We start from the raw sequence: 15,551 nt of genomic DNA, 5'->3' as shown, positions 1-15,551 counted from the left end.
AATTTGATTCTGACTAGTCATAACTCCAGTTCAAGATATATTTAATTCACCCCAATTCAAGATATCTACATGTTCATTTTGAGATATCTTAAATTAAGTTTTGACTAGGCGAAATGACGTCGTACATATCTGTAACTGGAATTATGACTAGTCCAAATGGCGTTGTAGATATCTCAAACTGCAGTTAGTAATAGTCATAATGTAATTGTAGATATATCTTATCAAGTTATAGATATCTTGAAATTAATTTTGATTAGAGATATCTGAAATTTGAGATATCTGTAACTTTCATTCTGCCTAGTCAAAATGTAATTACAGATATCTTGAATTTGAGTTTTGACTAGGCGAAATGACGTTATAGATATCTGTATGCAAATTAGGCCCGCATCCCACTTTAGGCGGAGCACCTGTTAACTGTTAACTTGTAGCTAATTAGCACTGATTAGCACCATGTCGGAGCAGCCAGAGGCCGAAGGAGTTTTTAATCATCTTTTTAATGCTGCAGCCCGTGCAAGACAGGAGCTGGCAGCGAGAAATGATGATTCAACGTTACTTTCCACAACAAGACGACTATTTTGCCAGCAAGTTCATCGAGTTCGGGGTAAGTTTTCTTTTTTTAACATCAGAATTGCTAATGTGCTTGCAGAAGTTCGGGGTAGCTGTTTAATAATATGCTAACTTAAAGCAAAACTGTTGCCAAAATGCATTCTAGGGTCTTTGTGAATGTACTCGAGTCAAACGTCCGTTTAAAATTATATTGACGACAAAAACTGCACTTTTAAGATTGACGGTTGTTTAGTTTTAGGGTCAATGCTAGGGGCACTATTAGCACCAAAATCGCTATTTTTTAAAATACTAGCTAAGAAGACTCGACACAAAATGACACTTTGCTTGTATATTATAAGGGTCCCTACACATGAACTCGAGCATTGAGAACATTGTTCGTGTGTGAAGAGTTTGCTTAAAATACGTTTTTGTTAGCACAAGACCTAGCTAGCTAGCCTCACGTTGTCTTCCGGTTGCTGCCATATGTAGCTAGCTAGCTAGCTAAGTTCCAGCGTTAAAAACGTTATTTTAAGTAAACTCCTTGTACACAAACAATGTTCCCAATGCTCGAGTTCAAGTGCAGCTCACAATACCCTTTTTAAACGAACGTTTGACTCGCGTACATTCACGAAAAGACCCTAGGTTGCATTTTGGCCACGTTTTTTGCTTTCCTAGCTTGTTTTGCTGGGTTGACTTATCGTGCTTCCTTACTGTAAAGTTATTTGTAGCATAATTTACTGGCCTGGCCTAATGCACCAGCCTCATAAATATTTACGCTTAACGTTAATTTACTTTTTAGCTACTGTTTAAACCTGAAATCAATACCTACAGGCTATCATAGTTTTTTTTACTGTGGAAAAACAATAAGAAATCTGAACTAAGAACTTTTTTTCTCATCTAAGGAAGTTAATGTTATTGCACTTCCATGGCAAGAATAGCATCAAAGCCCGTCTACGGAAAGCCGTTCCACTCCCTATTCAGCCCCATTGTACCGAATTTGGTTGCAGTTCCACCAGAGTTCCACTGGGCATGATTGCGGTCCAGTGCTAAATGAATGGGACGGCTAGACGGCTAAATTTGTCTCTTTCGCCTGATTGTCATTGAGAAATCTCAGATTTGATTGTAGTTTTTGTAAGTTCAACATGGATTATAGGTCAAAAGTTGAATGAACGAGTACTTGTGTCCTTTTGATTTCTTACAGGTTGAGTCGTATAATGAATATATATGAATATTTCGGCGTGGTCTTTAAAACATTAGCAAACCTCTTTCTAGCACGTGTATTGACAGGGAGAGCCTAACCTGTCAGCTGTGTTGTCAATGCTTCGAGAGAACAAAGGAAGCGACTCAGAGCTTGCTGTAAAGCAGTATCTCTGGCCGTATATGTGTATGACGTCATTGACATTTTAAAAGGCTTTTTAGATCAAAAAAGCCACTTTAAAAATATCTAACACCCAGCAGTGTGTATTTTCTTAGCCTCCCCTTTCGAATGCAACATTCAAATTACTAGACAAAAAATATCCTGAGAAAAGTGGATTTTGAGGGGTATAGCTCCATAGAGTCCCATTCATTCTGCACTGGCCTGTGAGCGCCCCCTATATGGAACTCTGGTGGAACTGCAACCAGTTCAGAAGCCGGAAGTAATGAGAGAGTGGAACTTCTTCCCTTATTAGAAATTCTTTGATAGCATGCATGTCAGCATCTTTTATTAAAGTGAATTTGTTGGTGTGAAAATTAATTTCTTTTTAATGCATTTTCAAATATTATCTATAGATTCATATTACATTTAAACCTTAAGATGTTTCACATTTTTCATACATTAAAGAGTTTTATTCAACATTTAAATCTCATTCTTACTAATTAGATACTTTTTCTACAAATCATAACAATGGAAGTAGAAAGGAACAATAACAATATTGTCAGCTAACAATACTATAAATAAAGACAAACAACACAACACCAACAGTGCTGTCAGCTACTGCCAATGTCTGGACTGACACCCACAAATCTAGCACACCTGGCATTAGCTCCATCAGCTGCAGCTGCACCACCCATACCACCTTATTTTAAACAGAAAATGTTACTTAACCCTCTGAGGGCAAAAGACGCACTGGCGTGTCCGAGCGATGTTTAACAAAACTCCTACTGAAAAGGATATTACAGAATGTAATTTTAGACATTTACCATTTTATTCATATATAATGCTGCTTTTGTGAACCGAATACTTTTTAAAAACTCATTTCAAGCACCAAAACAATTAAGTTTAGGTTTGCTTCACAAGAGATTTGAGAAATATTTCCGCTTTACGACAAATTATCTCTTCACACGATCTGGAACAATTTTAAGCATCGCTATACAGAAAGCTGAGTTTATTCTGAACATTTTGATATGAAACACATGGGTATCAGTTATATGCAAATACCCTTAAAAGGAGAATTCATGAAGCTATATAGAAATGCCCTCAGTCCTCATAGGGTTAAAGGTGTTGAAACTAAAAATGTCTTTCCGTCCTGGATAATAGTTGCAGCCAATAAACTTTTGTCTCTGGGCTTGGAATTGGACTATACCTGAGTTTGCAAAATACTGACAATTGCAGTACAACAAGCCTGATATTTCATCTTTAGATCAGAAATGTGTTGGATTGCATTGTGTACAGATGTCTGTTGTTGCTGAGTGAGGATGAGTTGAGGTGGCTCTACAGTAACAGCTGGGAACTCTTCCTCATCAAGTGAAGGCAGTGTTTGAATTCCACACTGCGCTAGGATGGCATCAATGTTTTGGTCGCTGTAGGGATTTTCCCCAAACACATTGTTGACAGCTGCGCTGTCTGTTGCAGTGTTTTTGAGCATGCCCTCTGTCCAGAGTTGAGTTGGTGTGCAATTATTTTCAGTTTGCAACGGATGGAGGTTCCAGGCCTGTCTAAACTGCTCCAGTCTTTTTTGAATCTCAGGAAGATAAACAATATGCAGTGAAAGTCTGTGGACATCATCATCTGGGTTTAGAACCTCTGAATCCTCCAAGGAGTAGAACATAAGATAAAAGTGCTGCAACACATGCAAAAATACATCACGCCAAAGGCGTTCAATTCTCTGATTGTGAACTGATTGTCCGGTTATGAAACCTCTGTGTTCAAGTCCTTGAACTAGATGCATGAATAAAGCCACAAGGATGTTTTCACCACCATGGTCAGATCTGACTCTTGACGGTAGGGCATAGAAGCATGTTGCTTTCAAAAACTGAGAAAGCACTGTTGTGGCACGATTGTCTGTGCTGCAGTTGAGGTAAGTAATCAGACGGGAGTATCCATCAATTGCACCATGAATCACAAAGCCCCATCTAGAAATGTTGAAAAACAAATATTACTTGAAAATTATAATACTATTGACAGTAGTCTGGAAACAATATAGCTGTAAACTCCAGAAAGAAGGTATTTTCAAAATATAAAAAAGTATGACAAGTCTGGTAATAATAACCTGATGAGACGCATTTTCCCATCAATGTGCCACAAACTATTGGGGTAAGGTACATGATAAACACGTCTTGCAACTGTCCGGCTCCATCTCCTTGCAGTAGCAGTAGGGTTCACCCGTGTCAACATCTCACGCACCCTGGACCGTGTAACAAGCACACCCTGTGCGCGCAACAGTGCTCTTATCATCTGAAACAGATTTTTGAAGAGATCTAAATTGACATGATTTTCACAAAACAATAGCACACAAATGTGAATCAAATACAGCCTAAAGACCACCAATTACCTCATTTCCAGAATTAGGATATTGGCTCTGAAGTTGCCTCACATGTTGTTCTAGTTCACCATCATCTATTGCAGACAGCATACATACTTCTAACATGTATACCCATCAACTTTGACTTCTTGTACAGAAATGATGAGCATCATACCCAGTATTTCATCAGTTTTTGCAATTGTATGGCCTTGCTTCAGCAGAAATTCAATGTGTTCTCTGGTAACATCAATGGCTGGTCGGCCTCTTCTCCCTACAAAAAGAAAAAGTCAACTAAGTTTAAGTGTTTAAGCTTAAGTTTTTGTAATATTTTGTGTATATCAGCATACCAATTCTCATACATGCATTGGAATTGCATATTGTTAATGAATAGGCCAGTAGGCTACACTGGAAATGGAGAGACTTGTGGAATTGCAAAAATACAGTGTTTATTGCTGTGAGCAGTGGACATAACGGTGTAAGACCAATACATTTAATGATTGCATAAATAAGCACATGGATACGTAGCCTACAGTACATCAATAAATATAAAGAATTATTGCTAAACATAATTCATTTGTGTGAGGATATCAATTTTTTTTTTTAACATGATGCAACTGGAGGACAGGCTTTTTATTTCTTAGTTACTAGCCTTCCAGTTAGGTAAAAGATCATTTTATGGTTTGTGTTTTTGCAGGCAGTCTGCTAGCTCTGTTTACCTTGTCGTTTCGGAAGTAAACAAAGCTAGCTAGCTGACTGCCTGCCTGAACAAAAACACAAAGGTACTGTTTTCCTACACCATTTGTGTCTTGTAAGGACCCAACTCACGTTCCGGAGCTCTTGAAAAATTCTGAGTGTGTTAAAAAAGCGGTTACAAATATTTCCCTCATAAGTTAACGTTGTAGTTAGGCTAGGTCGGATCATTTCCCGTTTAACGTTAATTCATATGATAATACATGAATGCAGTGGTAAAGAGACTCACCTGAACTAATGCACCTGACAGAGAAACGTCGGTCTTCCCCAGCATGGGAATTTGCGTCTATTAGAGTTTTCAGTTGAGCCAAACTGCTTTTGAGTTCGTTGTTTGTGTCTGGTGATAGCAAATGCTCAATTCTTCCGAGATTTCTTTCACAGTTTTCCATAGAACGACGTTCTCTCTTTCCACAAATCCCCTGTGTGATGGCTCGTTCAATTTCATGCCATTTTCTGGTGGGTTTTTCGATTACAGGCAACGCCATGACTGCTTTCTTCTTCCATTCATAGAAATAGGAAATTAACTCACTTCTTCTTTGATTATGGCGGGGAGGGGAAATTACGTATTTATGGACATCTAAAATAGAGCAACATGCACAATAATTTGCATTAGTCATAATGACGTTTGAGATATCTTTAACTTTCATTCTGTCTAGTCAAAACTGAATTACAGATATCTGCAATTGTCATTTAAGATGTGTAACGAGTTGAATGTCGTTTCCAATGACGTCATTGCAGATATCTGTAATTCAGTTTTTCCTAGTCAAAACTGAATTTGTTTATAACAAGACTGGGCACTCTATAACAATTATGCCTAAATACATGATCCTAATTTCGAATGTAGTAATAACCCTTTGAGTTACACTTGCAGTTGGTAAATTTGGCAAGATTCTAAGTGTTTTACAAATCTTAAAATTTTTCTGGTTCAATTTGTACATCGATACATTAACCCTTATGACCATCAAAAAAGTGAACGCACACTGTTATATTTAGCTAGTTATATTTTAAAGAATTATTTTCTGTAGGCCCTGAGTAAGTTATTTTGACTTATCTATGTCATTATTTATTGTATTTAAATACCTTATGTTTTATATTTAATTTACTTTTATATCATTTGATTGATATGTATTTTTTACACACTAGAAACTTTAATTGTAGGGTAAAAATGTCCATGATCTGCTGAATGTCTCTGTTCACAATGTTTAATAAATATTTTATGAGAGAGAGAGAGAGAGAGAGAGAGAGAGAGAGAGAGAGAGAGAGAGAGAGGCTCAAGATGCAAAAGCATAGGTCGACTGTCTGATCTGTAAAATATGGAAACTGATATAATGTCACAACCCTTGACACTCATTATCATTAATCCAGATATTTTTTATTGGCACTTTTTTTTATTAAATAAAATGATATCATAAAACAATAACAGATATAAATATTGTAATACTGGAATACAAAATAAGAATGGCTAAAAGGTGACAGCCAAACATACTATTTCTTCTAGGTGAGTACTAATTGTATCTAATCTGCACCTTGTAAATACCCTCTACAAACACAAAAAGCAAAAGCAATTGTCCCAGATTTACCCTTATGCCTGAAACTGGAACTATCAAAAATGCATTTGTAGTGGTGTATTCAACAAAATTCAAGTGATTCTAAAAGCCTATTGCAATGTATTCATTACAATTATGATCACAATAATTAACTTCCAGCTTCAACAAAAACAGTTTTTTACAGCTCGATGGCCGACTTTGTGCATACGAAAGTCACTAGCACATAGGATTTTACAAACTAGTGCTAATACAAAAGTTTATCAAACAATGCACACACACAATCCTGTGCACATATGCAAACATGCGTGTGCAGACATGTACACACACAGCGTACACTTAAACATATACCACACACAACAATTATGGAAAAGGACAAGCCTGGTCAAAATCGATGCCAGCTGACGTTATGATAATCATGCCAGGAGAATCAACGTGCTATTAAGGTTGTAAATGCAGTAGGATCTCTTCAGTGTTTTTATTTGTTTTTTAACCAGCATAACATATTCAAAAAATCTCCGTCTGATCTAGAAACAGGAGGTATGTGGAACTCAAATATTATCTATAAAGCAAGGCTTTTGTATTGTTCCAACAGGCATTATGTGTTGACAGGCATTAACTATCATTGATGCTTTGGAGATATACATAGTGGTGTAATTAAGATATATATTAAAACCAAAATACAAAAAATGTGTTGCTAAAATTACGATTATCAAAAAGCGCTCCCTCCCTCATTCCAATCCCTGTATTCTCCGTTTAGTAAGATTCCTGGGAGACAATGTTTTTCTCCCAGGTATTGTAAACGGCACCATGTCTTTTTTCAGAGCTACAGTAAAGTGAAAACCAATGTTTACATAGACACAATGTAGAATTTGGGAGTTGAACAATATTGTTCAGTTGACCTCGTAAAATGAGGCAATAATAAAAAAATCAACACAGGCATCAAAGTCAAACCTTTAAAAAGATCTGCAGTATGTCGTTTGAACCTGAGAAATGCAGGCAAAGTACAAAAGGAAGGCCTGTATTTCAAAACCTTGGGCAAGTATTTTGGTATATTAGAACCTGGCAGCAGAAATAAGGAGATAACTCCTGTAAAGTCAAAAAAACTGAAAATACCTCCCAGAGCTGGTTTCAGGTATAGTTTATAAGTGGACAGTTGCTGCGCAGTATGGGTAAGATTTGAGTCCTTATGAAAGGTGCTTATATTCAGGCTACAGAGGCAACTTTGTCACAGTTGCTGGTGTAATGGACGTCTGGTCTGTCGTTCTCGGGGTGCTTCTTGTTCCAGCAGGGAAGGGTGAGCAGAAAGAGAATAAATGCTCCCAGCTCCACACAGCCCCCACTAAAGTAGAATGCCAAGTCATAGGACTGTGTCCAGTCAAAGAAACACCCTGGAAAGTCATGAGAAAAACAGACATTGTGAGCAGAGACAGCAGAAATTCCTGGCAGATACAGCAGTCAGCTAAATAATGACAAGACGGTTGCTTATTGAAGTCGACATGCCCTTTTCCTTGCTCTGCCTGCCTGCCTGCCTGATTTAACATTTTGATTTTTGAAATGTCTCTGAAAACATGGCCTTACAACAGGGTTTATCAGTGCACCAAATAAAAATAGCAATGCACCTCTTCTTTCTAACCAATAATTGCATGTGTAGCAACGCTTACAAATTTAGATAAAGACAAGTCCTCCTACCTACAACAGGGGGTCCAAGCATGATCCCAAATCCCCCGAAGAACATGAGGATGCCGTGGGCTTGTGTCAGTCTGTCCAAGCCGACAATCTTAGTGGTAATGTATGAGGTGATTGACCAGTTTCCAGAGCAGAAACCCAGGATGACAGACAAAATCTGCAGTCCCATATAAGTCTTAGTAATAGGGATAAAGAGCAGGGCCACACCTCCAGCAAACATGGTGAAGGCATACAGATAGATGCCGTTAATCCACTTGATGTCCACCAGCATACCCAGCACTAGTTTACCCACGCAAGTGGCGATGGCCCCTATTGATACCAGAGGAATGACACTTACTTCTTCAATGAGTCCTTGAGTCTGCGCCACATCCTCTATAAAGAGCACAGGAGGGAACGCCCCCAGGCTGAACAGGAAGACAGCGATACAGAAGGCCACCATGGCTTGGTCCTGCAGGATCTCATACATAGAGTGCATGTACTTGAGGTAAGCCTGCTGCTTCTTCTTGATGACTTTCATGATAGCCAACCCAGTCAGGAAGCTTCCTTTCTTCTTCTCTGTTTGAACGGCCAAGTCTTTGGCATCAACGGTGATGAGCAACTCCTTCACCGTCAGAGTTTTCTCTGTATTGGTTGAGGTGGAACCTGCTGTGATTTTCAAGTCATCCATCGGGGGCTTCTCAAAAAGCTGCTCCTCTGTGTTGCGTTCCAGGGCAGCCTTCTGTTTGAGGTAGTAACCTGGCATGTTAAGGGGCCTCATGAAGCCTGCACAGGCCATGAGGTTTAGTGCTACAGCTCCGATGATTAGCAAGCAGCCATCCAGGCCGTACAACACAATCAGCTCGTTCTGAGCGGAGGCATAGATGAACGCTCCAACACTTGTGCCTGGGTGAGCAGAGAAAGACAGGAATTCAGTGTTTGTGTAAGAAAGTGACGGAGCAATCAATACAAATGAGAGGTTGTATCCATGTTTTCTGATACTAGGGGGCGCCAGAGCCAGAAATGCTGAAATTCTACATAATGGCTTTAATAACTTTAATGAGTAACTTAACACCAGGATGAATATCACATTGCACTGCCCTCTCTGGTTGAAAGTTTCAAGTCTGTTTCACCTCTGACCACAGCTAGCATCGCTGATGGGTGTGGTCAGAAGTGGGCTCTGTTGCAGTGATGTGACAGTGTACTGACACACCCTGGAGTACACTTCAACATCACTGCAGCAAGCTTAAACTATTGGAGGACAGCAAGAACAAGATTTTCATTAGATGTTAAAGTACTCTTTAATATTTAGAATGTGAGATAGCTCAGTTGTTCTGAATTAATAAGGGACGGATTTAAACTTTAAAGATAAACTTTAGGTGCTGTTAATAACCCTCCTCATTAAAGGCGATTCTGTCTAATATAGCTTCAAAGTACAACTGTCAACCTTCCCAAACCATTACCATTGATGTTTTGATTCTTAGCCAAACCAGATCTAGTCACTAGTTACCTAAGATACCACCCTGTCTGTGCTACACTTGATGTTTACCTCAGCATCCCAAGGCTCCCAGCAGCTCATACATGAAAGAAGTGAGCATGGAGAACTGGTGTGCACCCAGTGAGCACAGGGCAGAGGGTGGGGCGGCAGTACCTGTGGTGACAATCCCTAGGGCAAGGCCGCGTCTTTTGTCAAAATATTGACAGGTGATAGTCAACGTGGCTGCGTAGACCAGACCACAACCCAGGCCTATGGTAGGAGAGAGGACAAGGACAGAAAGAAGAAGGAAGAAGAATTCCCATTAGCTCAGGTGAAAGGGGCAAACGTTTTTCATTTCTAAAAACACACAACAATGGCACATCAATTGCACTTTATGTATCAGGAAAATATGTTACTTAAAATAAAAAGGCCACTTATATTTCTTTCAAATTATATCTTAAAAATATGTAAACATATTAGTCTACTACTTTGCAGAACAGCATTGTGGTCTGTGTATTTCAGTGTATAAACTCAGGAAATCATTACAAAGATGTATTTACAATGTACATAAATCCGTTCGAGGGCACTGTGCAATGTGCATAGGGTTTCTTGTGCAATACAAATACCAAGACATAAAAGAAGAATATGACGAGCAGTAAACAAGCTGCATGTGGATGTACAGCCACAGACATCATCTAAGGGCATCTCTAAAAATAAATAACTGTGTTCAAATATGCATGGCCTCCCCTCTCCAGCGATGCCTGTGCGAAAGGCAGTGCTGACTGTGAGGGGTTCACCAGGATTAAGCAAGTCTGAGCTGTCAATTATTGTGCGATAACAGGTGTTTGGCCCACGCAGGCACACTGATGCTGTAGAGGCAATAAAGAGTCACAGGGGGATCAGCCTAAGCCATAATGTTCTTTTTCGGTAAACATCTCTTAAAAAATACAAACAGGATTGTCAAACAAATGGTGCATCTTGTCTCAGTGTGATTCTACATACTTTCAATGGCAATGGTATTCATTCAACCAGTAATTTAGGATATACAGTAGTTGACATGTGCCCCTGCTTCTTTCGGATTATTATACAATGCGTTAACAAGATACTTATATGTTAAAAGGGATAAGAAGCTTAGTTAACTCCTATGATCAAAGCAACCACTTTTTTTTTCTCACACTGACAAGACCCAAGCCTCTACCTACCTGTCTGTTTGACAGTTCTCCAGGCTGTTAGCATTAACTTTGTCTCTAGTAGAGTACTGTATAAAAGCATACAATGGACCCCAAGGTTATCATCAAGTGTTTCCTTACCAACCACGATCCCATAGGAAAAGATGAGGAACTGCACATTCGGAGCAAAGGCACTAAGGATCAGGCCACCCGCTACCATTACGCCACTGAAAATGGTCACGGGACGAGCCCCAAAGTTGTCCACACAGGCACTGCAGACAGGACCTAAGGAAGAAGAGGTAGAAAGAAAGACAGGGGCAGAGAAAAGAGACAGAGAGTGGAAGAGATACAAAGAGGGTAAATGTACAGAGGAACACAAATATTCAGGGAACAAAGGTTAGTGACGACATAATGCTGCTTAATATGTTGTATTCTGGATCACTAGCTAACTAAAATCAGGGCTGCTTGAGTAATTCATCAGGTGACATTTACTGTTTCCTTCCCCTCTAACCAGTGGAAGAGCAGCAGAAACTGCAGTGCTGCAGCTGCATGACAGATAGGACACAAGGCCAGATCTGTCTAGTCATGATTTCTCCCTCACCCCTGAGAAAGACGACACCAAGAAACCAGGCTGGCGGGTGAGTTCTGCCTCAGACGCAAATGTCAGCCAAGACCACTATCTATCACTGATCCTGTTTGCTCAAAACAGAGCATACCTTTGTAATCATTTCCAGACATTGCTGAAAGGTAGGTTTGTTCATAGCCAGCTATTATCATAGATTCCCATGTATTAGACTCTTCTCTATTTCTCTTTTCCTTTATGTATCAAGTATGTTCATATACATAACCTTGCTCTTCTCTAGCCACTGTTTTTCTCTCTATCTGTCCCTCAATTCGTCTTTCTTGTCCTCCCTTCATGGTCGGATTAAGTGCTAAATGATCCTCCTACATTCATAGCATGGATGACTTGCACTTGTTTTGCTCTCCTCGAAAATCAATAACAGCACCTCTGCTCAGGGGAGCCACAAAGTCTTTGTCACAGCATTGCCTTTTCACTCCATCCTGTTGAAACATTACAGTAAGGATAACTCTTTAACACCTGTAGCTACAGTAATTATATTCCTTGGTGATAGGTTGTATTGCCGCTTTACATGGCAGTTATCGCCAGACTTTCAGTGTTGTGTCTGCTATGTTATCAATAGAATCATGTGGATTGGAAGCGGTGGGAAGATAGGTGTAAAGGTGAGTGTTTTTAGTGCTAAATCACACGTCAGCAGATATATTGCCCATAATGGCATACCATATATATATATATATATATATATATATATATATATATATATATATATATATATATATATATATATATATATATATATTAGGGCTGTCAATCGATTAAAAAATCAAAAACAACAACCAGATAGGAAAAGGACATTTACAATAACTTCAAATGCACCACGACACTGTAGTTTACCAGTTTCATTGAACGCACCGGCTGTGTTGTTTCTCCGACAGCACATGTGTCAAACTCAAGGCCTGCGGGCCAAATCCGGCCCCTCGCACATTCTGATCCGGCCCGCATATCAATCTAGGTTCACAATATATTTTGGCCCACCTATAGTTGCGTGCCAAACCAAAAACATGGGAAACTGTTTTTCAACTTGCAATTACGCGACACTCAAAGCAGAATTTGGCAAATTTGCTGACTTTGAGACTCAGAAGTTCCCCCAGAAGCAGAGAGTTTTCATATTCAGGCTGTGAAAGAGCTTGTTGTGAGTCAGCTGTGTGCTAGCCTACTTAGAAAATGTAATCATTGTTTTGCTTGATTTGCTAAATTCTAGGATGGCTTTGGAACTTTTTTTGCTCACTTTTTTAGGGCTTTATGTCGACCAAACTGTAAGTGAGAAGACTATATGAGACATGCAATAATTGAGTCAAAGATATTTGACTTTTTCGATGAAATAAAAGCATGTCAATACACTATACAGGTCTGGCCCTTGATGTGATTCTCTTTTTCCAGTGTGGCCCTTAGTGACATTGAGCTTGACACCCCTGCTCTACAGTAAAACAGTCACACTTTACACCGTTTAGCGTTAGCTGTCAGCATTTTAACCATGTTTAATCCAGCTACTAGCTAGCGGTAGGCTAACGTTAGCTGCTGTTGAGTATAGTGTTAACTAGCGTCACATGCAGCGGGATTTGTGTTCCCTGTAACGTCTGTTTCAGAGCAGCAGAGAGAAGCGCAGACATATCAGTGGCACCAGATTTTCGTCTGTATGCAAACGTCAATATGGAATGGATTAATCTGCGTTAATTTTTTAACTCCTTATTTTTTCTCAGATTAATTAATCGAAATTAACGCGTTATTTCGACAGCCCTAATAAATATATATATATATATATATATATATATAATATATTTATTATATATATATATATATATATAATATATTTATTATATATATATATATATATATTTATAATATATTTATAATATATATATATTTATATATATATATATATATATATATATATATATATATATATATATATATTTATTTACTGCTCAGCATACAATTATTAGATGCTAAAAACTGAAGGAAAAGTGGTGAACGATTATACATATTTTTCGCTATCTTTCGAACAGGACGCTCTAACATGACTTCAAAACTTGACGGCAGTATCAGCACCCTCGCTGATTATTATAGTGTGCTACTCACTCGCTATTAGTCCCACTCCAGCCACAAGGGAGCCCACCCAGGCTGTCATGCTCTTGCCCTCCTGGAAGGCATGCAGCCACTCAGGGTACAGGACACCCACCGACTGCGGCGATCCATAGGCCAGGAGCTGGGCCATAAAAGAGGCCACAACAATTGCCCATCCCCAGCCTCCGTCCAGCACTTCAGTAGATGGAGCCATGGTGCTGATGTCACTGCTTCCCTCTGGGATCGGCTACAGCTTTGACAAAGAAGGGGTTCCTGGGGATGACATAACGGCAAACAATACAGTTGTAAGTTTGACTGCAAAATAATAATAAAAAGAAAAAAAATGGATCAGCGGAGCGCATGTAAGTTATATGACAGTATTTTTCTCTAAAATTTAAATTTTAAAATTTGCCTCTAAAATAAACACTTACGTAAAGCCTTGATGTAGTGAAGGCTGCTGCAGCACTTAGCCTGGGCAAACATGCAGGTCACCTGTGTAAGCTCCTGGACACAGACTGACTGGCTGCAACTTACCCATAGACAACTGCCCTTTTTGTTTCTGTTTCTATAACCACACCTTAGAGGAGGAGAAACTAAAATAAAGAGCACTGCTTTGTGCCCACCTCCTGCACTTTTAACTTGCCTCCTCCTCCATGATTCAGCTCTGAGCCTTTTAAACATATACATCACTGCCGCAGCATTACCTCCTCTTGTTTACAATGAGGCTTCTTTAGGGGCTCCTCACATTCCCAATGTGTTTGCTTTTAAAGCAGACTTACAGCATGTTGAGATATCAAATATGCTACTTTTTCATTGAAATTAAAAGACAATTACATCCTGAAGAACATCACTAAATGGCATCTTCTCTATTCATCAAAAACAATAACCACGTTGTGTTTGTTATTGTATTTAAAACACATGCGGCACTCACCTCAGCATCTACAAAAACAGCAGCAGGACCCTGCAGAGCAGCTGCGCGCTCTACGGGAACTTCCCATGTAGGGTGGTTTCCTTACTAAAATCCCTTCTTACAAAATCACTACAAATGACATACATAATAAAAGTATCGCACACGGATGCTGGTGAGCTGGAATATATGATGCCCGTGTGTCAAGAGAGCACTCTGCTTCAATAATGCGCATTGTGCATCAGTTTCATGCTGCTTTGTAGCCGGGTACAAAACCGGTTCAAAGCTGTTCTTGCTGGTCCAGCAGCAGCTTGAACGCAGCTACCGGAGGAGGAGCGCTTCCTCTTGCGCGCCTGAAGCGCACCACAGACAGACAGAGGAGCACAGAGAGCCTTTCCTCTCAGAAATGTTGCAGATGTGGCGTTATAGGTCGTACTACATACTTCTTGTTTTCTCTAGGCTACATCTGAAAGTTCAAGTTAATGAAAACTTATTAAGGAGCGCCCACGCACAAACACAAACTGTTTACCTGATAGGTTTCCGGGCCAAATCAGGTTCTTTGTATAAAGCACCTACCACCTCACAAAGTAATTAAAATAATATTTAGATAAATCATACATAAACAGGAAATGAATACATAAAAATGAATCAACTCATCTAAATATACTTTTGCCTGGTCTAGCTGAAAGTTGGGGGCTCATGTGCTGACAACCGGGGTCGGGTGTATCTAATTCTTTCCAGGAACATTGTTGCCATCGGTCCAGTTTGAACCGGTTGATGGATGGATGGTAATAACAACACCACAGTGACCACACTGCACCAGCAGGGCGCACTGCCTGGAGTCCTTTCCCTGGTGAGCCCTTATTAAAGCAATACGTGCACACAACTCTTAAATCAAATCTTGACCAACTAAAAAAAATAACAAGAGGTTGATTAAACCTTAAGGAATGTAACAGTGGTACACGAATATTAAGCAACATGTAGACTGTCTACTATGCAGCTACCAAGAGTTAAAAATAACCTAAATGAAATCATACAGGAGTGGAGATAGAGGACTATAGGATATG

General features: G+C 39.4%; 2 protein-coding genes across 3 annotated transcripts; both read right to left on the bottom strand.

The window, feature by feature from the left end:
• Positions 1-2,375: 2,375 nt before the first annotated feature.
• Positions 2,376-5,513, bottom strand: LOC144532411 (uncharacterized). Its single transcript, XM_078273133.1, has 4 exons — positions 5,248-5,513; positions 4,299-4,539; positions 4,017-4,201; positions 2,376-3,879 (listed from the first exon to the last, which is right to left on the bottom strand). Exons 2-4 carry the CDS (start codon positions 4,392-4,394, stop codon positions 3,105-3,107), a joined length of 1,056 nt encoding a protein of 351 aa, XP_078129259.1. The 5' UTR covers positions 4,395-4,539; positions 5,248-5,513; the 3' UTR covers positions 2,376-3,104.
• Positions 5,514-6,368: 855 nt separating this feature from the next.
• Positions 6,369-14,802, bottom strand: LOC144532599 (monocarboxylate transporter 9-like). Of its 2 annotated transcripts, none has more exons than XM_078273455.1 (6): positions 14,509-14,802; positions 13,593-13,850; positions 11,015-11,158; positions 9,879-9,974; positions 8,255-9,133; positions 6,369-7,953 (listed from the first exon to the last, which is right to left on the bottom strand). In XM_078273455.1, the coding sequence occupies exons 2-6, from the start codon at positions 13,789-13,791 to the stop codon at positions 7,769-7,771; spliced, it is 1,503 nt and encodes a 500-aa protein (XP_078129581.1). In that variant the 5' UTR covers positions 13,792-13,850; positions 14,509-14,802; the 3' UTR covers positions 6,369-7,768. The 2 variants fall into 2 exon arrangements, with proteins under 2 accessions (XP_078129581.1, XP_078129580.1); XM_078273454.1 differs by lacking the exon at positions 14,509-14,802 and adding an exon at positions 14,009-14,231.
• Between the last annotated feature and the right edge of the window lie 749 nt (positions 14,803-15,551).

This window comes from Sander vitreus, chromosome 17 (genome assembly GCF_031162955.1).
Source record: "Sander vitreus isolate 19-12246 chromosome 17, sanVit1, whole genome shotgun sequence".
In the NCBI taxonomy this organism is placed as follows: Eukaryota; Metazoa; Chordata; class Actinopteri; order Perciformes; family Percidae; genus Sander; species Sander vitreus.
The sequence above is the reverse complement of the archived record's forward strand: the minus strand, read 5'-3'. Positions and strand labels throughout refer to the sequence as shown.